General features: G+C 48.7%; 1 protein-coding gene across 13 annotated transcripts in view; it reads right to left on the bottom strand.

The window, feature by feature from the left end:
• Positions 1–13,103, bottom strand: part of TPM3 (tropomyosin 3) — a gene marked incomplete at both ends in the record, with an annotated part of 38,752 nt that overhangs the window by 25,474 nt on the left and 175 nt on the right. For 7 of the 13 annotated variants that reach the window (XM_080692573.1, XM_080692567.1, XM_080692575.1 and 4 more), the window contains one exon: positions 3,737–3,868. In XM_080692573.1, the coding sequence (XP_080548699.1) occupies positions 3,737–3,868 (132 nt within the window). Of the gene's footprint in view, positions 1–3,736; positions 3,869–12,503; positions 12,630–13,103 lie in introns of those variants that run through there. The other 6 variants (XM_080692564.1, XM_080692569.1, XM_080692572.1 and 3 more) reach the window with 2 other exon arrangements.

Raw genomic sequence — 13,103 nt, 5'->3', positions numbered from 1 at the left:
TTATATTACCCTGTCATCTATGTAAGTTAAGCCAGAAGCAACAAAGGAAACTCAAAACTGAAAGTGGATTTGACAAAGTGCTCCATTCTAAAAGGTCAATCTCCAGGCTAAAGCGGAAGAGAAAGGCAGGCTCTCAGAACAACCCCAATGTCTCGGCGCTGGTCCCATCCAGCTTCACAAGCAGGGCAGCTTGGATGCTCATACAAAGTAACCAGAAGAGGCACAGTCCCACCAACAGCACCCTGAAACCATCAGGGAGTGCTCAGCTTCCAGCTCTGGAAAGGAGGAGCCTGCCTAACCCACGTTCCAGAAAGCCCCAGGAGATTAAACAGGTAGCCCAGGCCTTCCCCACCCTTCCCACGAGTGGCTTCACCCCAGGAGGGTTGAAAGTTCACCAGAGCAGACACAATTATGCTCTCCCGAGCTGGGGAGCAGCAGTCACTGGTTTCATCAATATTTAACTACTACTCCACTTCCCCATTCTGAGGACTTCCTCCCCAGACCTCAGCTCAACATGCAAAGTCCGGAGGCTCTGAGCAAGGGGGTAGCTTAGGCTGCTTACTGGGCATCCTTGCCTTCCCACGGTCACCAAGGGCAAGGAAAAAAGGAGCCAAATTTTCCTACAAGAAAAACTACCAAGTCCTGGGAAACACACACAACACACACACACCATCATCCTCTGAATACACCCCCTGCCCTATTTTTTATTCTTTATTTTGAAACAGGGTCTCACTGGGTTGCAGAGGGCCTCATTAAGTAGCTGAAGCTGTCGGCGAACCACCATCCTCCCGTGAATGCTGGGATTACATTTACAAGCGTGCGCCTGGCTCCCCAGCCTATTTTTGATTCTTTATTTTGAAACAGGGTCTCACTAAGTTGCTAAGGGCCTCACTAAGTAGCTGAGGCTAGCCACAAACCTCGATCCTCCAGTCTCAGCCTCCTGAATGTTAGAATCATAAGCATGCACCACCACGCCCAGCTGAGGAGTACCCATATTTATTTATTTCACATAATTTTTTTGCAGGTCTGGGGATGGAACCCAAGGACATTCGACCTCTGAGCTACATCCCCTGCCCTATTTTTTATTCTTTATTTTGATACAGGGTTTTACTAAGTAGCTGAGGGCCTCACTAAGTAGGTGAGGCTGTCCGAACTGCTGCGATCCTCCAGGCTCAGCCTCCCAAATGCTGGAATTACAAGCATGCGCCACCACGCATGGCTGAGTACCCATATTTAAACAAAAGGGAAGCCTAAGACTGCAGCTCACCACATGCGATGGCCAGTTCCTTCTGCTATACTTTGTCTTCCCCTTTAAAGCTATCTGGTCTATGGAACAAAAGAGATGAGAAGGTGCCACTAGTCACCCAGCCAGTCCATCTCACTTGAATTGATAATTAGAAGTTGCTGGCATACTGAACAGAGGAAAAATCCACCTAGGGAGACAACAGGTACGACCATCTCCAAGCCCAGCTACAAAAAAAATCTTAAAGTATTAACCTAGAGGGCAACACTACCTTCTTGTTCTTTTTTTTTAATGGTACTAGAGATTGCACCCAGGAGCATTCTACCCTCCAAGCTACACCCCCAGCTCAATTTTATTTTATTTTTTTAATTTGGAAACAGGGTCTTGCTAAATTGCTGAGGTTGGCCTCGAACCTATGATCCTCCAGTCTCAGACTCCTGAGTATGGGATTACAGGTGAGTATCACCTCGCCTGACACCTATATCCTCCTTTTCTTACCCTTTTCCAAATGTCACCCCACTATCCCCCCCAAAAAATTTTTAGTCACCCTTTATTGGGACAACAAAAAGGGGGGGGGGGCTTATCAAGGAGAAGCATGATAAAGAACACCAATAAAACTTAAGAGTTCAATCCCCAGTACAAAAAAAAAAAAAAAAGTTTTCCGGTCAGGTCTTCAAATGTTTGCAACAGTTAACAATTAGTTCACTCACAAGATCCTTCAAAATCAAAGCCTCAACTCAGGAGATGGGCTACCCCCACAAGACTGCACCCTAAACCTTGGGAAATCTTACCACTTACTAAAACTAGCCAGCCACTTCTAAAGAGAAAAATGCTTTCAAGAAATCACAAGGAGGAGGAGCCCGGCGTGGCGGCCCACGCTTGTAATCCCACCATTCGGGAGGCTGAGAGGAGGATCGCGGTTCGCAGACAGCATCAGCTACTTAGTGAGGCCCTCAGCTAATAAGTGAGGCCCTCTGCAACTTAGTGAGACCCTGTTTCAAAATAAAGAATAAAGCTGGGCATGGTAGCACAAGCTTTTATTCCCCGCACTTGGGAGGCGGAGACAGGAGGATAGCACAGGTTCAAAGCCAGCCTCTCTGGTTTAAGAGACCCTGTTTCCAAATAAAAAATATAAAATAGGTCTGGGAGTGTAGCCCGGAGGTAGAAGGTCCCTGGGTCCCATCCCCAGTACTACCCAAAAATAGAAAGAAAGAAAGAAAGAGAGAAAGAAAGAAAGAAAGAAAGAATTTAAAAAAGGGCTGGGGTGTAGCCCGGAGGTAGAAGGTCCTTGGGTTCCATCCCCAGTACTACCCAAAAAGAAAGAAAAAGAAAGAAAGAGGGCTGGGGGTGTAGCTCAGAGATCAAATGCCCCTGGGTTGCATCTCCAGACCCGCAAAAAAGAAAAACAACCAAAAAAAAAAAAAAAAAGAAATCGCAGGAATCACCATTCATTCCGCCAACATTTTATGTTACAACTTCTAGTTAAACAACTAATGACTTTAAAAAACTGCACTGGATAACTAGGAAAGTAGCAAAGAACAATCACTCGACCCACCCGGAAGTCAATTCGGTTTGCATCCACCACATCAGCCATGTCAATCAGAACCCTTGAGACTGGCAGGGCATCGGACTCCCTGCCAGACTCTTCTTATCAGCTCTGTGGGGAAGAATAACTAGCTGGACTTGCACTGATCAGACTTGAGCAATAAAGGTCTGAATCCAGCAGAAGTTCCTGCTTCCAGGTCACCGTGGGTAGGGCCGGGCAAGTCTGGTTGGCTCCTACCGCACTAGAGAGGACAGTAGCATCTCCTCCCCTCCCGCTCTCAGTCGAGCGAGTGTGGGTGCCGCAGTTACAGGAGCTCCCCGTAAGAGGAAAGGGCCCCAGGCCAGAGGATGGGAGGCGGTGCTGCGGCCTCCGCTCCTCCCGGGAGGGAGGGCATCGCGCTTCCTCTCGGCCGACTGCTGCCTCATTTCCTGAGCAGGAGGGAGCGGAAAGGCTGCCAGCGGGCCGAGCCGGGGGCTTTCCGGGGGCTCCCACCCCTCGGCCCTCGCCCTCCAGAGGAGGTGAGGCTCTGGCCCTCCCAGAGCAAAAGAGCACCCACTCCCTCCTACCACTGGGGCCGGAAACCTCCGGCAAGAGCGGAGTGCCCCCACCCTCCACCGGGAAGTGGGGGAGGGAAGGCTGCTGAGCCCCTCCCCGGGCCGCGCCCGGCTCCCGGGGACCGAATGAATGAGCTGCGGGGAGAGAGGAGGAAGAAAGCCACTCCCCAGGACCCGGGAGGCTCCATTCCTTCAAAGGTCAAGCCTGCTCGCCAGAGCGCCCAGGTCCCCCCCCCCGCCTGCGGTCTGATCGCAGCTCAGGCTCACCCACCCTCCCGGCTCCAACTCCGCTCCCGGCCCCAGGGGACCGCGCTCCCCGGCACAAGGGCCCCCTCCGCGGTCCTGGCTCCCAGCGCGCTCCCTGCCTTCGGCGCCGCCTCGCCCTCTCCGTACCTGTTCCCGGGCCCGCCTCTCTCCCTCCACTTCCCGCTGGAGGCGCTCAGCCCTCTCCTCGGCATCATCGGCCTGCTGCTGCAGGACCTGGATCTTGCGCTTCACCGCCTCGATGGTGGTGATCCCGGCCATGGTGCCCACCCAGCTGCTGCTCGATCTCGGGCTTCTGCCTCCTCCGTTCGGCGCTGCAGCCGCTTCTCTCCCCACTTCCTCCTGCTCCGCCCTGAAATACCGGAACTCACCCACCCGCCCGGATGTGACGCCACCGCCGGTGTGCCCGCCCACTGCCAGGCAGGCGGGAAGGCCGTCCACTGGAGGGACAGGCGGGCGGGGCGGGGGCGGGGCCTCCGGTCGCCCTGGGCAACGGACCGCTCCCGCCGGCCTTTCCTTGGGCCAGAAAGAGGGGCGGGGCTGGGACGAGGCGGGCTACCATGGTAACTGGGAGGCGCGCCCTGGTCTAGCCTCTCCCGCCAGGCAGGCTGCCCATAATGGTTGGTCCGTGTACCCTGCTGCGACTCAGCTCTTCCCCAAAGCCTACCTGCCAGCACTTACCCACAGGGCGCCCTGTCTCCTCTCCACAATATAAACATCCTACCAGCGTCGGCCCCCACCCTCCCCTAAAAGGCTTTTCTGGTCCACATCTTTCAAAGCTTCCTTACAAACTTTGCTCAGGTAGGTTCTCTCCATCGCCTGGCTTCAAACCTGAAGCCTATAAAGGAAACTACTGGGGAGGAAGAGATAGGCAGGTTGATTAAATTCTCATTGTATTTAGCACCAGTAATAAACGTGTGTTCAGGCTAGAATACCAGAAGCAAAGGATGCAGCTCCGTGGTAGAATGCTTGCCTACTGTTGGAGGCCTGGATTCAGTCCTCGGTACCACAAAAAACAGTAACAACAAAAGCCCAAAACAAGGGAGTTGCGATGTAGCTCAGAGGCAAAGCGCCTGCTTTGCAGGTGTAGCGCTCTGGGTTGATCCCCAGTTCCAAAAAGACAAAACAAAAACAAAAAGAAAACACGCAGGGAGTACACGCTTGTAATCCCAGTACTTGGGAGGCTGAGACAGGAGGACTGCGCGGAGTTTGAGGCCAGCCTCAGCTACTGAGTGAGGCTCTCAGCAACTTAGTGAGACTCTGTTTCCAAATAAAAATATAAAATAGCAGCCGGGCGTGGTGGCGCACTTGTAATACCGGCGCTTGGGAGGCGGAGACAGGAGGATGGCGCAGGTTCAAAGCCAGCCTTACTGGCTTAAGAGACCGTTTCCAAATTAAAAAAAAAAAAAAAAAAAAAAAAAAAAAAAAATATATATATATATATATATATATATATATATATATATATATATATATATTATGGGTCTGGGAAAGCCGGGCATGATGGCGCACACTTGTAATTCCCACGTTTGGGAGGCGGAGACAGGAGGATCGCTCAGGTTCGAAGCCAGACACACTGGCTTAAGAGAACCTGTTTCCAAATAAAAAAGTATAAAATAGGTCTGAGAGTGTAGCCCGGAGGTAGAAGGGCTTCCAGAAACCCCCAGTACCACAATATATATTGTGTAGCCTAAAGGTAGAAGGCCCCTGGGTTTCATACCCAGTACCCCCCACACACACAAATATCAAAACACCAGTCTTCTCTATTACTCTTTGTGTTTATATGTGTTTGTATGTGTGTGTGTATGTGTGTTATACCCAGAGACATTTCTACCTCTGAGCTACACCGCCAGTCCCATTTTATTTTTTTTTTATTTATATATTTATTTATTTTTGGTGGTACTGGGGTTCCTGAAAACCTTTCTACTGGGCTACACTCCCAGACTTATTTTATACTTTTATTTGGAAACAGGGTCTCTTAAGCCAGCGAGGCTGTCTCCGAACCAGCGCGATCCTCCTGTCTCCGCCTCCCAAGCGCGGGGATTACAAGCGTGCGCCACCACGCCCGGCCTATTTTATTTGGATTCTTCCTCTGGGTCTCTCTAAGTTGAGAAGAACCATGCTAAGTTGCTGAGGCTGGCTGGGAACCTGTGATCATCCAGTCTCGGCCTTGCAATCTCCCAATTACTAGGATTACAAATGTGTACCACCATGCCGCCTTTTATTTATTTATTTGGTACTAGGGATAAACCCACAAACATTCTACCTCCGAGCTACACCCCAGTCCTTATTATTTTTTATGTTGAAACGGTGTCTCACTAAGTTGTTAAGGCTGGCCTTGAACCTGTGACTCTCCTATCTCAGCCTTCCAAGTACTGGGATGGCAGGTATGTGCCACCCCACCCAGCTACCCCTGTTGCTTTTTTTTTTTGTGTGTGTGTGGTCCTGGGGATTGAACCCAGGGGCATTTTACCTCCAAGCTACACCTCTGGTCCTATTTTTTTATTATTATTATTATTATTATTTTTTTTTTTTTTTTTTTTTTTTGTACTGGGGATGAAACCCAGGGGCTTTCTACCTTCAGGATATGCTCCCGGGAGGCTGGCTTTGAACCTGTGCCATCCTCCTGTCTCAGCCTCCCAAGCTCTGGGATTACAATCATGTGCCACTACGCCCAGCTAGTCTTTATTTGGAAGAGCAGTTCACTAAGTTGCGGAGAGCCCCACTAAGTTACTGGGGCTGGCCCTGAACCGCTGATCCTTCCTGTCTCAGCCTCCCAAGTACTGGGATTATAAACATGCACCACCACACCAACTTCCCTGTTCCTTTTGATCATCAATTGACCTACCAGCTCCTTCAAACTTTGGAATGACTTCAGACTTGAGAATTTAAACATTAAGCTGGGCGTGGTGGCGCACGCCTGTAATCCCAGCACTTGGGAGGCTGAGACAGGAGGATGGCACAGGTTCCAAGCCAGCCTCAGCTACTTAGTGAGGCCCTCTGCAACTTAGTGAGACCCTGTTTCCAAATAAAGTATAAAATAGGTCTGGGAGTAGAGCCCGGAGGTAGAAGCCCCTGGGTTCCACCCCCAATACTAAAAAAAAAAAAAAAAAAAAAAAAAAAAAAAGTGCCTGGAAAGGACTGTGTAATCAAACCTCCATTCTGTGATATAACTTTCACCAGTCGTCACCAATTTTACTGCCACTTCTGTTTCCAGGTAACCCAAGGAAGCATTTATGAGTTAGAAATTGCTTTCTACAGCCAGGCATGGTGGCGCAGGCTTGTAATCCCCACACTTGGGAGGCGGAGACAGGAGGATCACGCTGGTTCGGAGCCAGCCTTGTTGGCTTAAGAGACCCTCTTTCCACATAAAAAGGTAAAAAAATAGGTCTCGGGGTGTAGCCCGTGGGAGTGTATCCCGGAGGTAGAAGGGCTTCCAGGAACCCCAGTACCACACACATACACACACAAAAGGGCAGGGGGTGTAGCTTGGAGATTGAATGCCCCTGGGTTCCATCCCCAAACCCACAAAAAAATAAAATAAGTAAATAAATATATAGATAAAGTATAAAATAGGTCTGGGAGTATAGCCTGGAAGTAGAAAAGCCACTGGGTTCCACCCCTAGTACAACAACAACAAAATATATAAAATAAAGAATAATCCCAGAATTTGGGAGGCTGAGATAGGAAGATCCCGGTTCCTGAACAGCCTTAGCTACTTAGTGAGGCCCTTTGCAACTCATTGAGACCCTGTTTCAAAAGAAAGAATAAAAAATAGGGCTGGGGTATAGCTCGGAGGTAGAATGCCCTGAGTTTCATCCCTAGTACTGCAATAAATAAATAACAGCTGGGAGTGGTAGCGCACCCTTGTAATTCCAGCATTCAAGAGGCTGAGACAGGAGGATGGCGGTTTGCAGACAGCCTCAGCTACTACTTAGTGAGCCCTTTGCAACTAAGTGAGACTCTGTTTCAAAATAAAGAATAAAAAATAGGGCTAGGGTGTAGCTTGGAAGTAGAATGCTCCTGGGTTCCATTCCCAGTATTGCAAAAAGGGAAGGAAGGGAGGAAGGAAGGAAGGAAGGAAGGAAGGAAGGAAGGAAGAAAAAAATAGGGCTGGGGGTGTAGCTTGGAGGTAGAATGCTCATGGGTTCCATCCGCAGTACCACAAGAAGAAAGAAAGAAAGAAAGAAAGAAAGAAAGAAAGAAAGAAAGAAAGAAAGAAAGAAAGAAGAAAGAGAGAAAAGTTTTCCGGCTTGTTTGGGGCAAGTCTAATCAGTGGGGCTGTGGGAGAAGGTAGGCTGTCCTTTGGGTATTTACCAGCAGGGGGCGCTATTTCACCTCACTTCGCCCCAGTGAAGAAGCCGACCTTATCCTAAATCCAGCAAAGGGGTGTTGAGAGCGCCACCGCGTTCCTGAGGCTGGTGGATTTGGACAGCTAATCTGCTCTTGATCCAGGGAAACAGATGGGCTGACTCCCGACAGCCTTGGGAAGCATGATAGGTGGGCGGGAGGGCCCGAGCTATTGTTTACTGGTGACAACACAGTCCGTCAACAGGTGTGTGTGCCCATCTCTGTCCCTTCTCCCCAGCCCTCTATGCCCTGTTCCTAAAAAAGGGTGTTATGTCTTATGTCCTAACCCGCACTCCTCTTTTCTCTTGTTTCTTCCCTAAACAGCTTCTTTTTTTCTTTATTTATTTTTATACCGGGTATGGAACCCAGGGGCATTCTACCTCTGAGCTATACCCCTAGCCTTTTATTTTGAAACAAGATCTCACTAAGTTGCAAAGGGCCTCACTAAGTACTGAGGCTGTCCATAAACCCCGATCATCTTGTCTCAGTACTTGTCCCAAGTACTGGAATTACAAGCGTGCGCCAACACGCCCAGCCTTACTGCAAAGTTCTTATTTATTTATTTATTTATTTATTTATTTATTTATTTATTGTAGTCCTGGGCATTGAACTCAGAATGCTCTGTCACTGACCTACATCCCCAGCCCTTTTTGGTTGTTTTTATTATTTTGTATTTTTTAAATTTTGGGACAGGGTCTAAGTTACCCAGGCTGGCCTCAAATTTACAACCCACCATCCTTGGCCTCTCTAATAAATTAAGCCAGGAGTGGCGGCGCACGCTTGTCATCTCCGCGCTTGGGAGGCGGAGACAGGAGGATCGCTCAGGTTCGAAGCCAGTCTCAGCTACTTAGTGAGGCTCTCAGCAACTTAGTGAGACCCTGTTTCCAAATAAAATATAAAATAGGTCTGGGAGTGTAGCCCGGAGGTAGAAAGCCCCTGGGTTTCATCCCCAGTACTACAAATACACACATACATACATACACACATACATACATACATACATATACACATACACACACACATACATACATACACACATACATACATACACACACATACATACATACACACATACATACATACACACATACACCTGAGATTACAGGTGTGTCCCCTCCACCTAGCTTGCTCTCTGTTTTAAACCATGTTACTACTCCTTGATCAGAACTTTTCCCAATTTCCCAATTCTGTGAACACTTTGCTTTTCATCTTTGGCTCTATGAGACAGGGGTCAGCAAGTATTTTATCGAAAAAGCTAAATAGTAGCTGGGTGTGGTGGCATATGCCTGTATTCCCAGTACTACTTGGGAGGCTGAGACAGGAGGATCACAGGTTGGAGGACAGCCTCAACAAGTACTGAGACTCTCATCAACCTAATGAGACCATATTTCCAAATAAAAGTAAAATACGTCTGGGGGTGTAGCTTGGAGTTAGAATGCCTCTAGGTTCAATTCCGAGAAAGAAAGAGAAAGAAAGAAAGAAAGGGAGGGAAGAAGGGAGGGAGGGAGAAAAAAAGGAAGGAAGGAAAGAAAGAATTTCTGACTTTGCAAGTAATAGGGCTTCTATGGTAACTATACTGTTGTAGGGAGAAAGCCAATAGACAATATGTAAATGAACAATCATGACTAGGTTCCAATAAAACTTTATTGACAAAACCAGTCTGTGGCAGGTTTACCCTAGATGATAGTTTAAGGACAGGAAACCTGCTGGGCATGGTGGCACATACCTATAATCCCAGGACTTGAGAGGCTGAGGCTGGGGTTAGCTCAGAAGTAGAGCGCCCCTGAGTTCAATCCCTAGTAACAAACACACACGCATGCACGTGCGCGCGCGCTCACACACACACACACACACACACACACACACACGCACGCATGCACGCGCGCAGAAAAGAAAAACCTTTCTTTCAGTTTTCATTTCAACCTGGCCTAACAGACTTTTTTTTTTTTCCCCAGTACTGGGGATAGAGCCCAGGGGCGTTCTACCTCCGAGCTACACCCCCAGCCCTATTCTTTATTCTTTATTTTGAAACAGGGCCTCACTGAGTTGCGGAGGGCCTCACTAAGGAGCTGAGGCTGGTTGAGAACCTGCGATCCTCCTGTCTCAGCCTCCCAAGTGCTGGGATTACAAGTGTTCGCCACCGCGCCCGGCATCCTAGCTATTTGCTTTTCTTTCTTTTCCCTTTTTTTGCATGCTGGGGATCAAACTCAGGGCTTCTCATGCTAGACCAGTGCTCTACCACTGAATTAAATCTCCAACCTCCTAGCCATCTTTCAAAATCAAATGTGATTTTTTTTTCCCTTTTGGAACTAGGGATTGAGGCCAGGGGCATTTGACATCTGAGCTACATTCTCAGCCCTATTTTATTTTTTTATGTTGAAACAAGGTCTCACTAAATTGCTAAGTCTGGCCTTGAACTTGTAATCCTCCTATCTCAGCCTCCAAAGTAATGGAATGACAGACTTATACCACCAAGCCTGGCTCCAAATGTGATTTTACCTAATATAAGCTACTATTTTTTTTTATTAACTTAGTTGCTGAAAAATGACTCTATTTTCATCAAGCCCGGGACATTCTTTTGTTGCTGTTGTGAAACTGAGGCAGGAGGACGGCAAATCCTGAGGCCAGCCTCAACAATTTGGCAAGATCCCGGCATTCATAAGTAAATAACAATCACTATGGGCTGGGGGTGTATCTCAGTGAAAGACCCTGGGTTCAATCCCCAGCATCCACCCCAAAGAAGTATTCCTATGGTACTTTTCTTCCAAAAAGCTTGTCTATCTAGTCTCTCACTTTACAGCAAATTTCAAGGCTGAATATGAAGTGAGGTAGGTGATTACAGGATCAGAAGTGGGAAAGCCAGGTGTGATGGAGCAGGCTCGTCATCCCAGCACTCGGGAGGCTGAGACAGGAGGATCCGGCTTGAGGACAGCCTCAGCCACTTAGTGAGGCCCTCCGCAACTCAGTGAGACCCTGTTTCAAAATAAAGAATAAAAGATAGGGCTGGGGGTGTAGCTCAGAGGTAGAATGCCCCTGGGTTCCATCCCCAGTACTGCAAAGAAGGAGAAGGAGAAGAAGAAGAAGAAGAAGAAGAAGAAGAAGAAGAAGAAGAAGAAGAAGAAGAAGAGGAGGAGGAGGAGGAGGAGGAGGGGGAGGGGGAGGGGGAGGGGGAGGGGGAGGGGGAGGGGGAGGGGGAGGGGGAGGGGGAGGGGGAGGGGGAGGGGGAGGGGGAGGGGGAGGGGGAGGGGGAGGGGGAGGGGGAGGGGGAGGGGGAGGAGGAGGAGGAGGAGGAGGAGGAGGAAAGAGGAGGAGGAAAAGGCAATTCATTTTCTTTTCAAACAGGAAAAATTCAGCCTAAGAAACAGAGTCACTTACTCAAGAGCACACAGTAAAGTCTGGAGGTACTTTTATCTCCTAAAATTCCTCCTGAGTATCTATGCTCCTCCATTCCCGGGACCTCTCTGCTGTCCCATGAGGAGGACTTCCTATGGTATCTCTGAGACCTAAGGGCAGATGCCCACATTGGTCAAGACAAAACCATATAGGGCCAGGGTCAGTATGACCTCCATTTCCCATTGTGAAATCCAAGCTGGCTTTGTTGGGCAGTTGGGAGATGAGAGGTTCCCTATTAATACACAAATTCACATGCCAAGTTGTTGGATACAAAAGCTAAGAATGTGGCCTGGGGGAGGAAGTGGGACACAGGACAGGAGTAGGAACTTGGAGTTCCCTCCCTTTGTCCAGGTCCTGGAAAAGATAACTACATTCCTGGCCTGGGGGTGGGTAAGATAAAAATTAGACTTCTACAGTAACTTTTTGTGTTGTGGACATGTGCTGCTGGGGATGGAACCCAAGGCCATTCTACTTCCGAGCTATACCCCCAGACCTATATTTTCTTCTTCTTCTTTTTTTTTTTGGCGGTACTGGGGATGGAACCAACAGGCATTCTACCCCTGAGCGACACCCCCAGCCCTATTTTTTTTTAATTCTTTCTAATTTTGAAACAGGATCTCAATTGCGAAGGGCCTCGCTTAGTAGCTGAGGCTGTCCAAGAAACACCATCCTCCTGTCTCAGCCTCCCAAATGCTGGGATTACAAGCGTGCACCACCACACCTGGCTTTTCTTTCTTTACTTTGAAACAGATTATCACTAAGTTGCAGAGGGCCTCACTAAGTAGCTGAGGCTGGCTGCGAACCTGGATCCTCCTGTCTCAGCCTCCCAAGTACTGGGATTACAAACGTGCGCCACCATGCCAGGCTCAACATTTTTTTTCTTCAATGCTTGGGGTTGAACCCCGGACCTTGTGTACATGAGGCAAATGCTTGACCACTGAGCTATACTCCCAGCTTCAGTATGTCTTTGAGAAAGAACACATATGCCAAATTGAAGCTATATCAGCATGTGATTATTTACAAAAATGTGTGTGGGTATAGACATCTGTTTGGTGAATGCGCAAGGATTTATATGTTTGGCATATAGTCACATTATTAACATGGAGATCTAAATGTGTAGATTAAGCCCGTCCCCCCTTATGCTAATACTCACATCAGCTGCCTTCTTCTCTGCAAGCTCCAGCTTCTCCTGGGCATCCTTCAGAGCTTCGGAATACTTGTCCAGCTCATCCTCCGTCCCTTTCAGCTTCTTCTGCATGGCTGCTAGCTCGTCCTCCAGCTATAAGTATGCAGAGAGTCACGCGCAAAGCCATATGTGCACAACCATGCAGACCAGGACTCTCTTGGACCCCCGAGCCCAGCCTCCGTGTTGCCAGCCCCAGAAAGACTCTTTATCCAGATGCTGCAGCTTAACCTGTGAACCCAGAATCTCTGGCCCCAAGATGACCACGCCATGCTGGGTCTTCACCCAAGACTCTTGAATGGTAAGAGTCTTAGGTAGCTAAGGGCATAGAGACTTACAATGCCATCTTCAAAGACATGCTAGGTGTTCAATTTTACCTTTTCCTCTAGAAGTCAGGAGTTCTTCCAAAACATGGTCTATTTCTTCTTAGTTTCAGCTAAGTGCAGAAGGGACCATTGACTTTGCAAAAGTCACAGAGGTAGTCTTTGGTAGATACCCTGGATGTCTTCTACCCATTCATTGAGGCGGGGGAGACCCTCCCGCCCAAAGCGGGCACCAGTGGCCACTGCC

Source organism: Muscardinus avellanarius (genome assembly GCF_963383645.1).
Source record: "Muscardinus avellanarius genome assembly, chromosome: 3".
NCBI classification, from domain to species: Eukaryota; Metazoa; Chordata; class Mammalia; order Rodentia; family Gliridae; genus Muscardinus; species Muscardinus avellanarius.
Note: the sequence above shows the minus strand (reverse complement) of the source record. Positions and strands in the feature narration are given on the sequence as shown.